A 21,846-nucleotide genomic window follows, 5' to 3' on the forward strand; every position below is an offset into this window, starting at 1 on the left:
CTCCAATCACATTCACAATGCTACGCAAGGCAATCGTACAGTATCCGCTGCTGAGTCAAGTAAAAAAGTACCACCTCTTCAAGTGGCCATAAAATATTAAAAACAAAGACTTGCTTCAGTTTTATCAAAGACGATCGTCACTTTCTGTTGCTGATGATTCCTTATTGTTCACAGAACGCATTGTCGTACCAGAGGAGCTGCAAAGGCTTGTTGTGCAACAGTTTCATAAAGAACAGCCCGGGATCAACCGGATGAAATAACTGATCCGATTCTATGTTTACTGGCTTCATATTGACAGCCAAGTCAAAGAGCTCGTCAAATTTTGTCACCAGTGTGCGTTGGATTCAAAGTACCCGAGGAAATGTGAACTCAGTTCTTGGCCGGTAACACAAAATGCGTGGTCAAGGATATATATAGACTAAGCAGGTCCTGTGAACGGCCAAAGTTTTCTCATTACCGTGGACGCTTACAGCAAGTGGCCAGGCTTTCTTCCCACGAAGACAACGACGACCACAGCAACCAATAACAAGTTGCAGGAAGTCTTCAGTCGTTTTGGCTATCTTGAAAAGCTCGTATCTGACAACGGGACACAGTTTACGTCATCCCAATTTGCGGACTTATGTCTTGCCTGTGGGATTGAAATCGTTAGAACGCCCCCATATCACCGGCAGAACGACTCGGGGATACTTTCAAAAGAGCTTTGTTTAACGCGGAATGGGAAGGAAATACGGCAAACATCCTACAACAATTCCTCTTAATGTATCGCCTGACTCCAAATCCGTCCACACCGGAGGGCGAATCACCTGCGAAGACATTACTCTACCGCAATCCTCGAAGCACGTTTGATCTTCTGAAGCCTCCAAAGGAGGAGGTGACATCATCAAATCAGAAAATGGTGATCAAGCGGCTATCCAGATCGGGATTCACGACTAAAGAGGGCATTAGGGGACTTTGGTCCACAACAGAGACTTAACAGCGGAGGGCTTTCCTCCTTGTATTTGGCGCCGTAGTCAGGATGCGAAGGACAATCCTGTGACCACAACCTTTCGAGGATGGGAATGTGTCGACCTTCCTGAAGGATTTTGAAGGAGGCGGTTGGAATGGAGACAACCGGGGTAAGTTGGCGGCACTGAAAACTCTCTTCAGAGGCCGGGTGAAGGCGACCCTGGATGCCGACAAAAGTGGACAGATAGGTCTGTTCCAAATAGACAGCCCTTACGTGACTTGATGAACGGCTGGATTGTGTGAGACCGGGATGATATGGACATGTGAAGGGTCTTGTTCAGAGTTGAGTAAAAATCCGTATGCGTCTATGACACAGAAGGAACGTTTGCATGCCACTAGTTACCCTCAGAACGACACAAAAAGCCGCGTCTCCCACAATCTGTTTGATTCACTAGTATGGCAACAAATTTCAAACCTAGTTTTGGGTTTCGCATACACAACTGCAGCAACACGGATAGACGAAATAGAATGAGAAAGACTGCAACTCCAGTGGTCGGAGTGACAACGCTGAACACACCGAATTGCACCAGTGAAACAAATCCGAACCTTTGGGAACAAGCTACTAATTTTGCTACAGTTTTAAACACTAGCAAGTAGCTTGAAGCCTACAGATGTTTATTCAAAGCCCCCTCGAAATCTTGTTGTAACCATGTTGTCTCGTGAAATAGTGTTCGGGTTCTTCATCGAATAATCACTTAATTACAGATGGTGCATCCTGAGATACCTATGGCAGGCTTTAAGGTACTAGTTTCGTGATGAACTGTGTATACGAACGTCCCAATTTTGATGTGATCAGCACGTAACAGTCAATTTTCTTGAATTGTATTGTATGGACGCTTCCGACTGTATCAGCCCCGTGTTTTTGGATGGTATGTAGGAGTGCGAACATCCTCCAGTTGAAAAAGTGCTTCAATATAGTGCCAAGTAAGAAAGAGGATTTCGAGTGCTACCGATTGAAGCAAGCAACGGGATGTGCATCTCAAAGAAGTTTGGATGATGCGCTGGTGAATGAAAGCGATAATTCGGTACTGCATTCCTCAGACCAGATGTTCAATTCAGTGGGGATTGTGAAAAACGAGCTGTTCTTTCATCCAGAATCAGGCGCTATTGCTTGAACTGATAAGCACAGCCCGCAGTTCGCCTCATGTAAGAAATACTGCAAGACAACACGTCCAAAACTTTGCAGATAATAATAACAGTAAATAGTAATCCGACTGCAACAGTATTTAGGTGCCTAACCGTCAGGCCACACAAAAAAGCACTGGGGATAGGATACTACCCATGCCTAGAAAGAGACAATCGAGATGCTACGGTTGGGTTCGAATCACAGACATCCTCGTCAGCAAGTTTGCTCCCTAACCACCGTACACTTCAGCAGATAATTCGAAAACAAATAATTATAAGCTGTACTTATTGACTTGCCTGTTCGAAGCCTTTCAGTCCCTTTTCAGCTCCAAGCTTGTTCAGCTCGTTCAAAATCAGCTTCGCCAGTTTCTTTTTCCGACACGCTTCTGCAAACAATTTTTTGCTATCACTCCCAATCCCATTGTTCTCCTTCAGAAGCTCATCGAAAAATTCTGGGAATTGTTTCTGTAGTTTTTCGAAGTTGGGAACAACTACTGCCACTGTGTGGGAGTAGAGTGAGTTTCCATCCACGTATACGTTCAGCACAAGTGGACTGAGTGCGTAGACTTGCTCTACCTTCTCCGGAGCAACATATTCACCTTGGGACAACTTGAATATATTTTTACACCGATCCACAATTTGTAAGGTTCCACACTGTGAAACGGAAACAATTACCAGTGAAAAGAATTCTAAAATTTTTTCACTGGGAACAGAAGGGATACACGTATATCTATCTTTTATCTTATCTCTTAACTCACCGAAAAATTCCCAGCCCGAGAATTTTGTGCTGCCTCATCGCGGGATGTTGACAACTAAATTCCGAATATGAGTTGACATGGAACATCCCCTACCAAAGTAACTTATAATTTTACTGCCGTTCGTTGACTGATACGTTATGCATAAAGTTTGCGAAATGTACCAGCGTCAGTCGTCTCTGTTCTAGGGTGTACTTGTCACTGCGTACGATTCCACGCTGAGAATATGGACCTAATTTATCGATATCGGACAAGTTGTGATCCGAAGTTTACTGCAAGACGGATATTTACCTGCATGCGGATCATCCATGCATTCATACACAGTCATAAAAAGGACTACATAAATTTGGGCATGCAGTAGCTTCAGCCCAATATGAGATGCTGCATTTTAAAGCCTGGTAGTTTGATGACTGTTGAGGAATCGGAATTAGTGAGTGACTACTAATTTCGGTGGTGGCAAAACAAAACCGGTAGTAACTGAAATAATGAAATACTATGAAATACAGGCAAACGATGGAAGATGAGATGAAATCTGTGCTGGAGATACGGTGTAACTGGGAAAAGCTTCTAGGAAGTACCCGGATATGTATTACTCTGCATCCTAATGTCAGATCCTCAACCGCCTTTGAGATCAACCCTGTATGAAATAAACGGATCCATCAGTGGGAACGTCCTTTGTAACAAAGTCAACTGTACTGCCTTCTCTCAATCCACAACGGTGTAGTGTACACCGAAACGAGGGAGATGAAAAAATAATCTTTGTGGTTCCTTATTCGTTTCCACCAGGCTTCACTCTTAACCACTTATTCATCGGTGTAGTGGAGAGGTAAAGTTATGATTCACTGTCTCGCGTTCCGTATTATTTACTGTGTACTGAACAACTATCAAGGATATGGAAACGTACCTCACAAAAACTAGGCGGCTCAGTCATTTCAAAAGTAATATTTGTCATTTCCGAAATTAAACACACTGACCATAAGGTTGCTGAAAAACCCTCGATAGTCCAAGACCAGTCTTGCCCACCCTTCATCAGGTGGGCGCGGTCCCCGAGTTTCTCTCAACCTTATGTTCTACTTGGACCCAAACTGGAAAGATTTTGACAGATGCGCTCGTTTTGCAATGACACTCAACTGAATCCAGTCAAATTCCCCGCTTATGATGGTCTGCTTCAACGGAAGATGCCACGCCTGCAAATAGGAGCATTTGTCGAAATTGTCTGTCATATTTTCCGATCCATCCAGTGAATCCAGTTAAAGATTCACCGAAATTTTACGCACTCACCGCAGTCCAACGTCCAATGTCGCCCATCCGAATGAACCCATCCTCATCGAACAGTTCCTTGGTTTTCTCGCTTTCTTTATAGTAACCAGGTGTATTCGCTGGTGATATGACACAGATCTAAAATGTCGAAGGACAGTGAAACGGTACTGTTATACAAAAAATACCCGGTCGCTTAATTGCTTTATCAGTAATGTGTATATCCATAGAAGTCTACACAGCGGTGACCACATAAGGCCAATCCCTCTATCTGTGTGGGTCCATCATTCGCAGACTTAAGTGGGAATAAGTATACCATTCAACCCAAAGGCGTCTGCTCGGGCCGGACTAGGGAACCCCAAATGAGCAACGAAGTGAACAGAAATCACCGTCACACATGGTTATGCTTGCTCCGCTCCATACGAGGATGGCCATGGAAAGTCTCCTTCGCAGCAGAACAGCCACGACGTACCAAATCACCCGATACCATTAGCAGATGCACGCGAAAAACCTGAGCAGCTAAACCTAATTACGTTGCTGGTAAACCAATCAGGATCACGCCTGTTTAGCTAACGAATTTTTCGGTTATTATATCGTTGCTCGTCGCGACTAGCGGGTTAAGTTCCTTACTGTCTGGATGGGTGCCCATAGATATCCTGCTTGGTCTGGGTACTGCGGCGGCCAGGTTTTTCTTTCGCTGCCCAGTATGACATTTTCGCGTGGCACGAAACCTTTGCGACACCTGCCGATAGACACGTCACCTCATTAGTGAAAGTCAACTTTAGTGGCAGGAAGACCAGAGCCGTCTAAAACCATATGAGTAGTATATAACCTGCCGATAGACACGTCACCTCATTAGTGAAAGTCAACTTTAGTGGCAGGAAGACCAGAGCCGTCTAAAACCATATGAGTAGTGCATATAGGTAGTATTACCGCCGAGGTGGATTAATGTGTGCATGATGTGTCGTCACGAGCAAAACACGGGTTTCGAATGTAGCGTTGTTACACTGGCACAAACGTTTATATCCGGCCATGGAGAAAACACGTGCCGAAATGTTTGGTCCCATCTGCACAGAGAAACTGGCCTCTACTAAGGTCACGATTTAAAATTGTATTGTTTCACAACGAAGGGTTTTTGTGCTCTTACGATTTTTTCACCCAGCAAGCACAAGAACTACTACCAAAGTACCAAAGAGCACATAACCTCGAAACTGCCGAATTCGCACTCTTATTGGAAGAGCACCATCATGGATAGTCCAGTTCTTCAACATTTTCTAATATGTACTGTATATCTAGAAAAATAAGACAACCATTAATGTAGTCTATAAGTATTGGTTGGCCCAAACCCGACTTGTCGGTTTGGTGCAAGGGGATCAGATACGTGACCCAATACTTGTTTCGGGCAGTTAACTCTGGACCACGCGTCCGTCCACCAGTTGGTACATCTGTTGTATTCGTATTCGGATGTAATTCTTGGCATACTTAAAGCAAACAAGTAACTCTTGTTGAGTCACCAGAAATTTTCGTCTCATTAAATACCAATTTCTACCTAAGGCCTTGTTGTTACCAAGCCATGGACAGTTCATAGAAAACTGTGCGTATACACCGAGAGACTAAAGTACGGACATTTTTAAATATGCACTCAACTGCCTACAATGCAAATGGAACGGCACAGAAATTCTTTGTAGAAGTCAGGAGCTGTTGAGGTCAACGCTAAAAATAGATGTAGTTTTAATCTCTTGCCTCCAGTCAAACGAGCTTCCACCGACAGCAGAAGAAAAAATGAAGCGAACTGTTTTTTATCGATGGCAACTAGATGCAACTAGTAGGGTTGACTTGCACCGATTCACTTTTGTCACGGGAGGAACATCCGCTGAATAGAAAGGTGAAAGTTGCCAAATACTCCAAGCGTCAGCTATCGCGTGTTTGAATATTACTTCTGGTGGTGATCGCCATCCGCTTTCTACGGTTGAAAATAAGACAAGACTTAATCTCCAGATGCATAAATCTTGCGTGGTCTCATAGGTGGTAATAATTGATCGATTCCTTTGAAATCAAACCGTAAATCATTCACGTCACGAAAGCATTCGCTTACGTCCAAATCTGCGGAAAACATGGTCGCAAGACGCACTTGGGATTCTGCCTTTGTAGAAGAATTTCGTCGCATTAGGGAAACTTCATATATATTTTAAATAGAACAAACATTTTGGTGGCCACTTTTGATGTGTCATGACTGGTGTGAGACCTATGGTCCGATCAGATTTAAAGTAGACAACTGTTCTACATAGGATAGAGGATGAATTATAGGAGGTCAACCAAAAGTTGAGATGCAGTTCTCTCGTAATGACCGCTAGTTATTTGCACGGGTAGCCTCAGATCGGAAACTTTATTGACTTGTGTGTACGCGAGTTATATTGTCTTGTAAAGTTCGGAAAAGTGGGGTCGCTCATTCGGCCAAACCTAAAAACTTTTATCTGAAAAGCAGTAGTAATATATCCATTCTGTGTAAAATATGGTTCACTAAGATTTGTATATGCTGATTCCGTCTGTAAATGTTACATTGGTTGCAATCTATAAGGGTTTTAATCAAGATAACAGTCTTCTCGCCCTCGATAGAATAAACCTCTAAATTAAATATAATATTTCATCGGCTTTGACCAACGTACTCAATAAAATTCAGCCGGATGAACATATCCACGTTTTGCATTTTACCTGACGAATTTCCTCACGAACTTATCATTGAAGTCTGCATAAATGATTATTGTCCACGGGTCAGAAAGAAGGACAGCATTTTTTGCTGAAGGTCTTCTCTTCAGGTTGTTGCTTTCTGGAGCCGCGTTTTATGGCGCGTGCCCGAAATACTGGTCGCATTGAGTGTTTTGCAGTGGAAGGATCCTGTGTTTTGATGATGTTAAAGTTGCAGGCCGGTAAACGACTTGTCCAGTTTAACGAACCCTTCCACTGTGAGTGGAAATTGCTTTCCCTTCTTTGAGACCTTGGAATCTTTGTCGTGGCCTGTTTGGGTCGGTTCGTCGTCTCAATACACAGCGGTGGAACTAATTGACGAACCCTCCGCATGCATGACATTGTAGTGCTCCTTAATTCGAAAATACCGGCGTCAGTTTCTTACGAAGCAGAACAGTTCATAAGATTGGTGGTTGTCAGTAGACAGCAGCGTATGGTACGAAATCCCCCGGGTAGACCTACAATGATGCTCTGACTCGCTTCAGCGGTAGCACTTGGCTTGCACTAAACAAAGAAGATAAATGTCACAACCCGTCAAAAATTATTATCTGCCTTTCACAGTACCCAATACCGATTCTGTCGCTCGGTTCGCCGTGTGCACTGTCCTACTTCGGACGAACTAATAGTTCTCTCCTTGGATGCATCTCACATGGGGAACACTCTAATTCAGAGTATTTCGGGACCGGAAAATTTTACTCTTCTTTTACAGCAGCTCTGTCTTGAAAGACAGCACTCTATAGATATTGGTGTAGTGGTATACGTGTACGGGTTGCGTAACATTTCACCATTTGCATTCCTATTTGAAGATGTGCACTGCCACAAGAAAAGTGGTTCCACTCGATCAGGCTCATTAAGCCAGTTGCAAACATTTGTCATCTTCTTGAAATTCGCTGAGTGAACTACTTTGTTTCCCTGGCATAACATGCAACTGATAAGGAAGGTAAATATTTTCCGAAAGCCGTCGACCAACTTTGTTCCTATTCAGGTCCTTCAGGCAGATGCCCGAGCTTCCGTGCACCTTACGTTATACTTAGAGGCCATATTTTGTGCAAATACAGGACTACACCCACTAGCAAATTGATTTGGGTAACTCAGTTGAATCTCTGTCAAAGAAATATATAACTCATTGCTGTATTAGTTAGAATAAAACTCACCCAATTTCAGTCAGCGGACAAACACTTTAGCACTTTCACATATAGAACAACCTACCAGCCTCACCCTAGATTAAATTTTTTTCTTAAACCAGCCCAGTAACCTAGATGATGTTTGAGGAGAAGGGCCCACACAAATGCAATAATACACATTTGGAGCAAGTCATTAATATACAATTACACTTCTCGGAAGGAAGCTCGGTGCGTCCTGTGTAGAAGTGTGACTGCACTACGATGGAAAACCACAAGTGTATCAAGAACGAAGGGACTTTACGAGGATCTTCTAAAGATTTCCATTTAATCTCTGAGTAAGGCCGAACTATTGACTCCGTTTGCCATCATCATCATCATCACCATTGTCAGCTGTAAGAACCGCGTACTCGTCGTACAGTGGTTGTAGCTGCCACAGTTTCGTTCACCGATGATTTGGGGGGGGGTAGGTAACTCCGCATTGCACGCGCGAGCTGGTAAATTGGTGCATAAATCCAGCACTGTCAGTGGGCTGTCAAGTGGGGGGTTTGGAAAAGGAGCTATGCATTGAAGGCAATAGCTTGGATGCACGATCGCCATTGAGAGCGCGACTGGGCCCTGTCTGACAATGTCTCTAGCCATTGATGTGGCCCGTCTCGGGATTCCCATCCAGGAAGACTCCGTTTGCAAGCGTATACAATGTAAAATAAATTTCATTGGCTCACGCAAGATTCCAGCTCTACATCTCCCGAGAAGGAACTCTCTAAAACCCTGAAATTATCACTAGGAAGTACTTTTGAAAACTGCTCTATAGCACAGTGATGAGGACGCCAGTATTTAGCTCGCATTCAACACCATAGTTGAATACAAACGTCGTGAAAGCTATCAAACAACGGGGAAATAGATTCTGTAGGGGACTCGCGCTACATCTTTATTCTAGCCACTGGCTAAGTGCATCCACGCAGGACGCGATAGAGGAGGGCACGTCGGGTATTTACGAGACTTAACCAGTGGGACAATATTGTTTCATGTACCAACGATTTTCTTCCGGAGCAAGTAGATCTGCAAAGCATCTTCGTAGGCAGATCAACCGGATAAACACTACTGCTGGGGCTGTGTCTAAAATGCACTGGATTAAAAAGTGAAAAAGTAGTCATTATTAATTTGTGTCGGTTGGTGAAGGAAGGGAGCTAATTTGTTTCATCCTACGCTATCTTACGTTTAGCCACCTTACAGAAGCATCAACTTACACAGCATATGACATATATTACAGCAAAATGCCAACGTGACGATCCACCACAACATAGTGTAGGCAAACAGAAATCACAATTGGAAAATGAACTCGGTCAAATTGAATAAGAAATAGAACAGGAAATGCTACGGAACTGGCCGTAAAATGCAGTGGGATATTTGGCAATTAGCTCACCTCTCCAATTCCATCACGTTTGACAGTTAAACCCATCGAGGGAACATCAATCAATTTAATCTTCATATCTAGGGCAATAGAGCCAGCGTGACCACCTGTTACGTCCGTAGGTAACGTCATTGTGATCAAACCACCACTCTCGGTGGAACCATAGGCTTCTATGACCTTAAAGGAAGTAAAATAAAGGTACAATGAGGCGGTCCTATGCAGCATCCTCAGTTAAAGACAACCATGAACGACAGATTTATCTGGTTTCAGCTGAGTCTCTCGTTCACACCAACTTGACATGCAAATGGGAATATCTGGGATAGACGAATTGCGGTTTTAAAGTGAATAACATCTATTGTCAAATGCCTACTTCATCCTGCTTGAACCGCCGATAAAACTAAGTGACACATGCTCAAGCAACAGTAGTTCCAATTGGCTTCAGAAACTTGCAAAAAGCATTTTGAATTGTTATGTGAAATTCTTCGGGAGCAAGCATCCTTGGAGTGTAGAGGCTAGTTGATGTGTGTCCGGAATAAGCAGCAATGATCATCTATTGGCAATGTATCTAATGGATATTGATCTATTCGCTGAGCGTTGGAACTAATTTGCAGACGTTTCCTCGCCATTCGACGAGACATCTACAGCACCGTTTTGAATCGGTAGCTCCCTTCTTCATGCTTGCGTTTACGTAATTTACAAATAGCATCTTTGAGATGCAACCTGATTCACCAATGATGGTCATCACACTTAGATTCCTATCGGGTCGATAATAATCTCTGTTGTGTTGTGGCTTGCATTTCTTGCTTTCTGTTGCCACACCGCTGTCGAACATTTCGTTCATCATTCTGTCTAACGGTTCGTCCGGTCGTGATCTGTATGGCGCCGTGGTCTACCTCTTTGTTGTTCGATAGGATGGTGTGCCGTCCATTTTTATTAGTTTACTGCCTCTGTTCGTTCGCCTTACACTGTGTTTCAATTCGCTTGAATAGCGTCAGAATGCAACCCTGTTTGTGACAGTCTAGATGTCCCTTGTGGGAGTCCGAATTGATGTGCACGCGTAGCCTTTCTTTAGTCTGCGGAAAAATCGAATCCTATTTAGGAATGTTGCCCTATCTTCTGTTAGATGAAAAAGTTTCAAGCCTCTGTAGAAGCCTTCTTGTAGTAAATATCTACTTCAAAATATGGCCAGAATTGCACATTCACACAGTATTGATTATCTCCGTACTTGTCAAATTTTTGTGAGGCGACTCCAGCTCGTCTCCGATAATTACATCCTAATCCGGTTTACCTCTGCGTTCATCCTCTTCAAACCGTTTTTCATTTAACTAAACTTGTGCAAGCCAACGGACACCAGCACATACGTTCTCTCAAAAGTTTCAACATCATAGGGCGTTGTTGTTGTTGTTATCGTTCCATTGCGTAATTAACCCTGAACATACACAGATAACCAACGACAAAACAGTGGCTGCCTGATGTTACACTCTGAGTCAGGTGATTTGTGGCTTCACAACACTCGCGTGTAGCCAGAGTACTTTGAAACGGAAACGTTCGAAGCTGTAGCTATCAGTGTTCCAGCACAACTGCCAAATGGGCCTCAGGGCATTAAAAAAAGGAGAGCTTACAGTAGTGAAATTTACCGTCTGGGAGGAGTTGGGTCAAAAACGGGCTCAGATGCCGGCATTCTTTCATCCCTCCACAAGACCTGAAATTGTTGTGACACTAATTTGTATTGTACCTGGATATTTTGGGGAAGGTGCCCATACACTACATCTGTGTGGCGTGCACCCGTTTGGTGATATCCGAGGTTAGAACAACTGGAGACAAGTGGAGGGCAACTTCGAATGAAATAGGCAAAAATAAATTAATCAAAGAAGTAAAATATGTAGTTAGATCGTTCACATGCAAAAGCGAAAGGTATATCAAAATCTAAATGGTTTTTATGGCTTACTGGACAAGAAAACGCAGATTTTGTAAACTGAAACACTTCAGGCTGTAATGGGGCACTGGCGCAAACAATAACTCTCACTCGACCACCAACTCGGTTGCGAATCGGTCGAAAGCAGAGAGAATCCAAAATACCACATTGTTTGAAGATTCCCCTGTAAGCAATGAATCAAATAGAATCTTAGTGTTAAACCTGTGGTATTAGAGGACGCTGCTAAACATGTCAGCTGCAAGGGTCAGGTCACATTCCACGCTGGACATTACCCATAATAAAGAGGCTTTCCTGTGCTCGCTCTGAGTGTTAGAAATAAATAAAAACATTTTTTATATAAATCCAGCTTGATATTCAACTGGAAATTAATTCATCAGCAGACGCAGTGATATGCTTCGGTGGAATTATCTTGTGACCAACTGAATGCTCGCTTCTAGTCTTCTAGAAGAAAGTTCCGGCCTTTATGGTCCAAAATCCAGTTACCGATGAATCCAGATCCCTTCGCTTCACTATTCCCACATTTTTTGAAGAGGTCAAACAAATGCGGATTACTCTAATTCGATTTCATTTGATTCGTCTAGAAGAACTAAATGCCAACATGTGGTGAATGAAACCGAGTGCTACTACTCTATTGCTGGTTAGACTGGTTCACCTCGTCACCAGTGACCGAATCTTCTCCAACCTTTTCATTGTCATTGATACTGTCATACTGATCACTTAGCACCAAAAGAATGCGATAAAACGCATGAAAGCCTGTATCTGATTCTCCTTTTTTCGTCGAATTCTCGACGCACGTATAAAACCTAGTTGTAAAACAAAGCACATATTAGACAGGGTTGAACCTGCATCAGACAATGTAAGATTAAGATGAAACATAACTCAGTTGACTGACTGGACCCATTACGATGACATATACGTACTATTAGCAGTATATATTGAGTGTAACTAAGGTTGGCGTTGTCAACCTACCAGTTCCAACATCATTTCAAGTAACTTCGGTTTTCACTCACATCTATCGTTCATTCCAAATGGTGTGCAAACGGACAGTTACACTGGTAATACCTCTAACTGCGACGCCGGACCTGTGCACGAAGTGCATCGCTCACCACCTGAGGCAATATTCCAAAGGTGTACACATATCACATTCAGTTACAAATGTCGTGGGGGCTGAACAGCCCTACCGCTGACGCAGGCACTGAGTACAAGCTGTGTCCAGGTAATGCACATTCCGCCAAACAATGCAACTTTACACGATTACAGGCACCTCGTATACGCCGCCGACAGAACTTCTAGATAAAACACCCCTTATAGACGCATTCAATAGAGTTCTCGTGTGAGGATTGAACTGCAAGGCAAATGCTCGCAACTGCTCACCAATGATGTAACCTCAACTGGTGACAAACCATTTGCAAGACAGTGCCAAACTCATTGGTCACATGATCATCCACCGATTTCTTGTTGTGCTCTGCGAAGATTTTCCAATCCTTACCACAGAAATGTTCGTGTTCTACTCTCTTTAGGCAAGGGTTAGTACACAATGAGTATTGGGTTCTTGAGGAGACCAAATCTTCTGCTTGGCTTTTCTACTGCTGTATCGCCATCACTTTACTTTCAGGGTGCGTCAAAATCTCGGTGCATAAATTTTTGTGCATATTTTATTGCACGAACGAGACTAAACCAGTCTATACAGGCACTAGGTCTATTCCGACTAAACCTCGTTTAGCTTTTACGTTGATTCTCGACTACAGCGATTCGACCGACTAGCGCGTACCTGCGTGATGGTAAAATCGAGTTTTCTGTATGATAAATCCGAAATGGGCTTTTCTCTTGACGAGCAGATTTTGCGTATATGTCAGGCAGTCTGAAAAGTACGATTAGCACCAAATCAATCAACAGTCTTGGTGGCACGCTTTAGCAACCTTTCCATAATAACTCTACGAATCTCCATACCCAATAGCTGAAGAATAGATGGTGTGTGTCCATGTTCCCATATACGATAAGTAACTCAGTAGTAGTTCTGGATAGGATTATCCCACAGGAGTTATTTCCGGCCCTCAAAATCCAATTTTGCATCGAGCTAGGTGGTTCATATAATGGGGGCTTAAACAACCTGCAATAAAATAAATCACGCTAGATCTTTTATACCACACAAGCTTTGCCGCCTCCTTCATATGAACTTCTGGACGTCGCCCGAAAGCGCGTAACCTTTCAGCGGTAAAGAACCATCGGTTAGTGACAACCAACCTTTTCTGTTCTTCAAGCTTCGACTTCATAGCCCTCTCGAAAAGACGCGCTTTCATTTTACTTGCATTAACTTTTTCCATTACGACTGCATACATTCGAGAAAGGACACGTGGGACCAAAGCAAGCACTGTTGGACGATAATGTGCATAGTCGTCGAGTAGTCGGGTAAAGTCCGTAGTAAGAAATGCGATCTGACTTCCATACAACAAGCATGCCGCCTGGACAAAGCAAGAAAAGAGAAAAGTAAGAACAGTCTAGTACCATGAACAAGTAATGGAGATTCTGATCCGGATACTGAGTTTACGGTTGCAAGCATCAAACATTCAGGGAAAACAAAGAGTTTCGGTAAGGCACGTTAACAAACGGGAAGCGGATCACCCAAGTAGTACCCAGGTAGGTATGAAAAGCTATAACTCCGACTGAATCTAGTGAAATCACGGTTTTCGAAAGCGCTAATAATTTCACTCAGAGCATCTGCTAATGGACCAGAGCAGAAGCAAGACTTAATTTCGGAACTCATCAAAATCGTGTTGGTCAGAATATCGTGGGGACTGTTTAAACTACGGTGTTGCATGTGCAAAGATTTCCAATTTATATGGGAGGATGAGAACAGCTGCTTGAATGGAAAGTTTCCAAGCCTAAGACAGCGTGAACTGGACGGCGACTTATAGCGCCTTAAATTCTGTGCAGAGCCATTTTAAGTTTGGGCCGGGAAAATGATTAGAATGAATGCCACTGACAGATTGGTAACTCTTGCGTTGCACCAGTCGTCTAGCTACTACTGGAAACTCCGTAAATATTTGCTTTGGTGAATAGGTAAATTCAGCTGGGCACTGAGTATTTGCTTATTAGCAGAACCCCAATCAACTTCATTCTTACTTCACCTAGAAAAAACTGGCTGAGGATACCCGCTTGACTTATTGCCATCGACCAACATGAGAAAGGGTTCATATATATGACGGATATATATGTTCCGATTTGTTGTGGTCGTTGTCACAAGGCCTTTTAAATTTTTCCTGATATAACCAAGTATTCGAATAATGAATATTTTGTTGTGTCCAGGTCGAGCATTCATTCAACACCGTGTGTCGTGTGATCTTTTCCCGTCAATGAGCTTTAAGATCTGGCCCTGTGGTCACCATGAACTTCTGATTAACTCACGTGTTCACTGATTCATTTTTGCTCGTGCCTGCTAAACCTACCGTAGTTTCACGACTGTTGTAGGTTTTCGCTTACTCCTAATCTCCACAGTCTGCCATTCGGGCTTTGGTACACACAAAGGCTTCCCTGACTTGGAGCGTTATCATGGATATATACGGTGTTCTGATAGACGCATCTGATGCATCTGATAGATGCATTAGTTTTGAGGCCCGTATTCATCTCTTGGAAGCTCACCATCAACTTATTTACTTAACTTTAGTTAGAAGATGCACCCGTATTTTATGCACTGCGTATCATAGTCATTGTCAGCTGTAAGAACCGCATATTTGTCGTGCAGTGGTTGTGTCTGCTACAGTTCCATTCACCGATGATTTGGGATGCTGTGGTAGATAGCTGCGTATTGGATGTGGGAGCGGATGAACTTGTGCGTCAATACAGTACTGTCAGTGGACTGTTAAGTGGGGGAATAGGGCAGGGAGCAATGCATTGAAGACAATAACTTGGATGCATGAACTCCACTAAGGGCCGGACTGGGACATGTCTGACAGTGTCCCTAACCATTGATGTGGTCCGTTTCGCGGTCCCCGTCCAGGAAGACGGCAGTGGCCAGCGCAGCGGAGATGGCTGGTAATACCTTTGATGCCTCGCTGCCAAGTCATTGTTTGACCGCCTCTGGCTCTCTTCCACACTCCACGTGGTTGTGCGAAAGAAGTCCTTCGAGGAAGTCGGTCGACTGGCATACGCAGCACGTGGCCAAGCCAGTGCAACCTATTCAGTGTGATCAGTTCATCTATCGAGGGTGAGTTATTTCTCTCGAATACTATTCGACGTACTTCAGTATTGATTATCCGGTGTTCCCACCAGACTCGGGCAATGCTCCGAAGACATCGATGGTCAAACACTGAAAGTCTTTTAAAGTCCTCGGCGCGCAGCGGTCAGGTTTCTGATCTGTATAGTAACAAGGATCGTACCGCAGCATCGTAACCTCGAGCCCTGACGGAGAAGCTGGTGTCACGCCTAAGCCACACAACATTGGAGATTGCAGTGAAACTTGGAACGCACCAGCCAACCCAGAAAGTCAATCCTAATTTCCAGTGAGATTCACAAGAAAGGCATAGCTAGATGCTTGTGGATCAGGTCGTTCAGCCTTTGGCTCTAAGAAATTTCACACTGCTCTATCACTTACCATCGCCAGTTGTTCAAAGATATGTGCCAAAGGCAAGAAAGACACATGGACGTTTCCGACGACGCTGATCTCCTGTAAAACACAGAGTAACAATAGGTAAACTGTATAAGGTACTTCTGATTTGCATAGTATGAAACGCCCCTTAGGCATATACGATTCTAAGCATTTTTTAAGTAGTCTTGTTTCAGGCCTTCACCAAATAGATTCTTCTATGCATTGAGCAGCGATTCGTTTTGATTCCGGCCTAAGAACTTACATTGGAAGAAGTATTTTGCAGAAATTAACACAGTCATACTAAAAGAAGAAGAAGTAGGTGGAATCTGACCATCTTCAAGGTTCACTTATGGGTAACGATCCTAAATAATTGAGATATTCTTATAACTGTCAACCGTTTCACCTAATTTTCGACTCTGTACTGCATTCAACCAACCCATAAAGTCAGCACCCTCAGAGAACTGCCACACCAGTGTTGACACTGATGTACAACCATTTACTAGTACTTAAAGTGATGGCGAAAAAAAAAAGAAAACAGTGGATTAAGGTGGGATGTGGTGCTAGGCCACAGCAAGCATTCTGAGGTACATACGCCCCCAAGTGCCCAATCCGACAATCTAGAATAAAGCTGATAGCACTAAAGCCACTAGCCTCGATTAACCGCCATTTCTTGCAGTGTTTCCGGCCAATTGTGATACCTTCCTACCATCCAGGAAGGTAGGCCTCACCAAAACACCCAAACTCATCGTAATCTACCTCGTGCCTTTTACCTGGTCAGACTCAGTTCAGTTGGCAATTTCTGCTTTTCTGAGTGGTGGCAAGGAGGACAAAACCACCCTCAGTAGACGACGATTCAGCCTACGTAGCACACGGTCGAACCGCCTTAGTTGATGGTGCGGGGTGTGTTTTGTGACTGGAGTACCTGCTGCACAATCAACTACGCATTTTCTTATTGCTTCGTTACAAACTCTTTGACGCCGTGCAAACACCAACAACTCTTCTGAAGGATCAGTGCTGAAAAATCCGAAGACACCTCACATCATCTGTCCACAGAGACCTTGTCTTGCAACAAATCAACAACCCAGCGCTTGCTGTAGCCTCGTACACGTGCCGTTTTGATGCCCACAAGAGACTTAAATTGACAAATGTTTTCCATGCCTTTGAGATTCGGGCACTGAAATCATCAGATATATTGCCGTCCAGGCCAACACAAACACCAAGTTCTGTAAGATTCCCCACAACCTTCAGTGCTTCTCGTTAAAATGCGAGGAGCATGGTGGAGGCTGCACCTTTTAAAGTATGACTTTGCGCCTTATAGGTGCCGAAAAATGGCATGACAGTGGTCACTTTACTCAATAGTGCTTGTGCTCAGCCTTTGACTTCATAGTGGTTGAACTTAGGTCCTAGACCATGGCTCTAACAATAAATTTTAGAACTGTTTTTAACAAAACTGTGGTTTCGCGTTACAAAGTCTGATTTTTCAAGTCCTTTTGGAAATAGATATACCACACTTAATTAATCTCCAAGGCCGTTTAAGTACCCCATTTGCAAAGGATCTTCACGATGGGAGCGACAGATAAGACGGATTTACAAATCATATAACATACCTCCTATTTTAACATAGAGTCTCATGAATACATGCCCTACATAAGTTCAACTACTTCAGTATTTGCCCACAGACAATATACCTACTGGAATACAAATGTTTTCTCCCGTGACATTGGCTATTAATGTTTCAAATTTCACTCAGTTCAGCTATGAAATTACTCATGGCCGTACAACTTGCAAGTTCAAGGAGATTCATATTTTACTCCATTTTTAGTGCATAAATTAGATGGTCACAGCACGATAGTAATTGTCTGTCGACTTGTTGCGTGAAAAAAAGTTTCCTCCGTGAAGTCAATGTTCTTTCCAACGTTCAATACAGTAACAGTGACAAGAACGATCCAAAAGCATGAGACTGTTTGCTGTTTTTATTGAACAAGCAACAGAAGGAATAGGACTGAACAAACGGATTTAGCAAAACTGTGAAAAGGCAAAGTGAACTGACGTGGAATAACTAGAGAGCGCAACAATCGACCGATTGAATGAGTAGGGAGAACCACAGTTTAACGTTTAAGGAGAAACAGGCTTGACGTCCTGCGCTGTGATTGGTTCCGTGTGACCAAAAATTCATCGAGATGTTATTGGAAACTTCCCATACCTTTTCCTACACTGAAATGGGATATATAGTAGCCTAATAGCCGTCACCACTTTCCTATACGGAAAAAACACATCCTAACCTGGGCACTCAAACGGCCTTCTGGTTTCACAGTCAGTAACAAACAAGTCCCAAGAACACCTCCAGGCCATATCACTGCTAGACTGAAACAGATATGCACTGTTCTAATGCAAACAGACAATTGTGCCGTTTTTCATGTCAAACAGAACATTGCCCCTGTTCTCATTACTACGCCACAATGACACCATCAAATGATTGTTGATCAACTGAGTAGATTATTTCAAAACGCTGTTGGCTTCGTCATGTATTTCTTGGGAATGATTGATTTCGGCTTTAGCATATGCCAGAGACGCGTGACTAAATCAAGAGACCCTCCAATGAAAGACTAAATCCGTCTAAGGTTGGCCATGTGCTTTCTTTCCAAAAACAATGCCGTTCGATAGCTGGACAAAAATATCTTAGGTAGAAGCCAATTTATGTGGTAGAAGTGGACCACTTTCGTACATCAATCAGTTGTAAAAAGCCTGCATTCTTCCTCGGGTTGAAAAAACATGTCAAGTATTATTTGGTAAATCGGGTCATAGGGGAAAATCTGGATGGAAATATTCTGTAAGGATCTTTCATCTGCTGATTCTAAATGATTTTCAAAAACCCAACATGGTCATCAAATTTATCACCAAATACCATAATTTCCATAGCACCGAATCAGTTCCGTTTAGTCACTTTAAGCTGTCAAGTGGTGAAGAGATCCAAATAACCCCTTATTCCCATTCCCAATGTGAACATCTAGTTGTGTTTTTACAATCTTGGGTCCCAGTGGTTAGATGCACTCGGCTGCTGTGTATCGCTTGACCTTATCTAACCTGCTTCGATGTACTAAAAGGTCATTCTCCTGGTTCCCGATTATTAAGCATTGCCTCATGAAGAAAATCCCCACCTACTGAGTCAACTAGACACTTACAAACTTCCCAGTCCCGTTGAACTAGCGGTCAGTCTAGCATAAGGTATCTGCTCCCCTGACCGAACTGAGCACCAGTGTGTGCACAAATGTGTACATAATTCATGTAAACGTGACCATTGCGATAGTCTCATAAATAAGCTTCGGTAGTGCGTACTTGTGGCTACAAGTTCGGCTAGGCTTGTTTCCGGACACTCTGTGCCGCCACAGTTATAAAGGAAATGACCATCAGCGGTTGTATCATGTAGCTCCGTAAAGGGAGTGGATCATGGCGGAAATTCCCCTTCAGTAAGTTCGATTACCTGCCCATCGGTTCAACATACACACACACACACTACAATGATGGGGGTTGCAGGTCAGTGACAGGCAGTAAATTTACGGATAATTTTCTATTACAGGGAACAAATTGGAGAGTTCTGTTTAATGATATGATTTTCTCTAGTCAAATGAGCTTCCAGCAAAAGTCATTTCTGGTCGGCCTCTCTATGCTTCGTTCACAGGGGAGAAAAATCTATTCAAACAAATGAATTTCCACACCTTAGTTTCTTTTTAAATAGTAAGCGACATTTTACCACTATTCAAACGCTGTTAGACGTTGGCAATGTTGCACAATATAGGTAGCTTGGATGCGCTGATTAGTTGGTTTGTCGTAGCTGGAGTGCAAACGCTTCACCACCAATCGAGATGATATCGTCAGTGCGGGCTGAGTGAATAAATTTCTCTTCTGCCTGTGCTTATATACTACTAGCTCTAAAGGGAGTGGTTGCTCGCAACGCAGCTTTAGCTGTACATCTGGGTATTTGGGTTGCGTTGCGGTCTCCTTTCCTTTATCTGACTGGTTCATCGGTTGCCTTCGACCCTATCATCAGTGCGGGCTGAGTGAATAAATTTCTCTTCTGCCTGTGCTTATATACTACTAGCTCTAAAGGGAGTGGTTGCTCGCAACGCAGCTTTAGCTGTACATCTGGGTATTTGGGTTGCGTTGCGGTCTCCTTTCCTTTATCTGACTGGTTCATCGGTTGCCTTCGACCCGACAGGTTTGTTCCGCCGTTGTGATTGAGACCTTTCCTACCCATTTTATGGTCTTGTTTTTTTCCACTCGATTAAATGGATTGTTCTTGGTTGATTGGCATTTCAAAATGCCCCATAAAGTTTCGTAATCCATTTCACGTGCAAACTAACGTACCTTTTTAGCATGTGTCAGCCACGCTTTTTCTCATCTTTTTTAAGTCCACCAATAAAGCGGTACTCACTGAAAACCTTTTTCATACCAGACATCTGCTTTCAGTGGATAAAGCAGAACATTTTCAAACATATTCGAGTGAATGGCGGGATAGAATGCCGCGGAGATAGTGTCTTCTGCTTTCTAACTTGAATTTTGGGAGGTTGCTTCTCTCGAGGAACTCTGACCATCATTCGCAAGTGCTTTTGACGGACGTTTGTGTACTTTGTCAAACCTTGTGGATGCATTGGGTTCTCATTGACCTGGATTGATTCGACTTGGAAGAAAACTCTCATTTCCACCTTTTTTCTGCCTTGCGCGTTTCTGCATGATTTGACTAGGTAAGCTGAGCTGAGCTTTCTTTTAGATACATGGGAATATGCAAGCAACATACAGATTCTAACAGGTCCCACATTCTTGAGGCACCACAATACCATTTCCTGACAGCTAAGACCTAGGTGTGGCGCCTCTCATTGATGTTGTGCACTAACTTACCCCCCTCATACAGTTTTTGTTCAGCATCTACCACATTTCGCAGCTTCGTCACCTTTCTGTGATCGAATTTATGAAGAAAGCTTCCAAGATTGGACTACGATAACCGCGTCAACCCTGTTCCCAGCTCAGCACTTTTAAAAAAGGTAAACATCAAGGCAGCTGTCGTGTAAAATACATGGCATTCCAAAAACAAGCGGTTACAATACTAATACCAATATCTAAGACATTTGGAGTCAACTCTCGCAACAGGGCCCGCCAGTTGTCGCTGCATTACACAGTTGTTTTGACATGACTCAATTTACTTCGATCAATAATGTTCCCGTACACATCTACTATCATATGTGATAAATCAGAAATTAAAGCTACATAGAATATCGTCGAATCACTTGGATAATCCCAAGTTGAAACGTTTTCGAATTCCACCTGAAGGAGCAGCATCGTCGAAAAAGGGAAACAACATAAGCCGCTAACGAAACACTTACTGCAAACTCATATAGCCGTGCGGTGACTGATACCGCCTTGAGGAAGGTACGGTGAGTGTACATGACACCCTTTGGTAAGCCTGGTGGTAGAGAGGTGAGAAACAGGCTGGTACTGACTTGCAGACTAGAGTTAAGGAGAGAACACAAAATCCATACCATAATAAGGTTGCATTTGGTATTCAGTTTGGCTTCCGCGCCGACAATACACTATCGAAAGTTTTTATGATGAGTTGGAAAAATTCATGATACTATACTCATGTAGAGAAACCCCTGAAAATAAGCTTTCCGAGAACAGGTCGATCCCTTGGGGGAACTGACTTCAACAAGTTACAACACTTTGAGTCAAAGCTGCAATCTTTCTTTTTCGATGTGGTTGTCTGTCCTTGCAAGGAGTACCTTCCGGGAAGCATTCTCGAATTTTCATTGCAATATGCTTTCATGTACTTCTAGAAATACGTCCAGCAGCCGGTACACTTCGCTCTAGATTGCGCGCACTCAACTGCAGGTAATGACTTCATATATATA

The 21,846-nt window shown here is 43.2% G+C and overlaps 1 protein-coding gene across 1 annotated transcript in view; it reads right to left on the reverse strand.

Annotated features, from left to right (window-relative positions):
* T265_14318 (hypothetical protein) overlaps positions 1 to 21,846 on the reverse strand; it is a gene marked incomplete at both ends in the record, with an annotated part of 33,756 nt that overhangs the window by 1,669 nt on the left and 10,241 nt on the right. The window contains 8 exons of the mRNA XM_009173114.1: positions 2,424 to 2,784; positions 4,167 to 4,283; positions 8,366 to 8,686; positions 9,435 to 9,599; positions 11,371 to 11,521; positions 13,603 to 13,820; positions 15,950 to 16,021; positions 21,322 to 21,401. Coding sequence (XP_009171378.1) covers positions 2,424 to 2,784; positions 4,167 to 4,283; positions 8,366 to 8,686; positions 9,435 to 9,599; positions 11,371 to 11,521; positions 13,603 to 13,820; positions 15,950 to 16,021; positions 21,322 to 21,401 — 1,485 coding nt within the window. The remainder of the gene's footprint in view (positions 1 to 2,423; positions 2,785 to 4,166; positions 4,284 to 8,365; positions 8,687 to 9,434; positions 9,600 to 11,370; positions 11,522 to 13,602; positions 13,821 to 15,949; positions 16,022 to 21,321; positions 21,402 to 21,846) is intronic.

The sequence above is a fragment of the Opisthorchis viverrini genome (genome assembly GCF_000715545.1).
Source record: "Opisthorchis viverrini unplaced genomic scaffold opera_v5_174, whole genome shotgun sequence".
Classification (NCBI taxonomy): Eukaryota; Metazoa; Platyhelminthes; class Trematoda; order Opisthorchiida; family Opisthorchiidae; genus Opisthorchis; species Opisthorchis viverrini.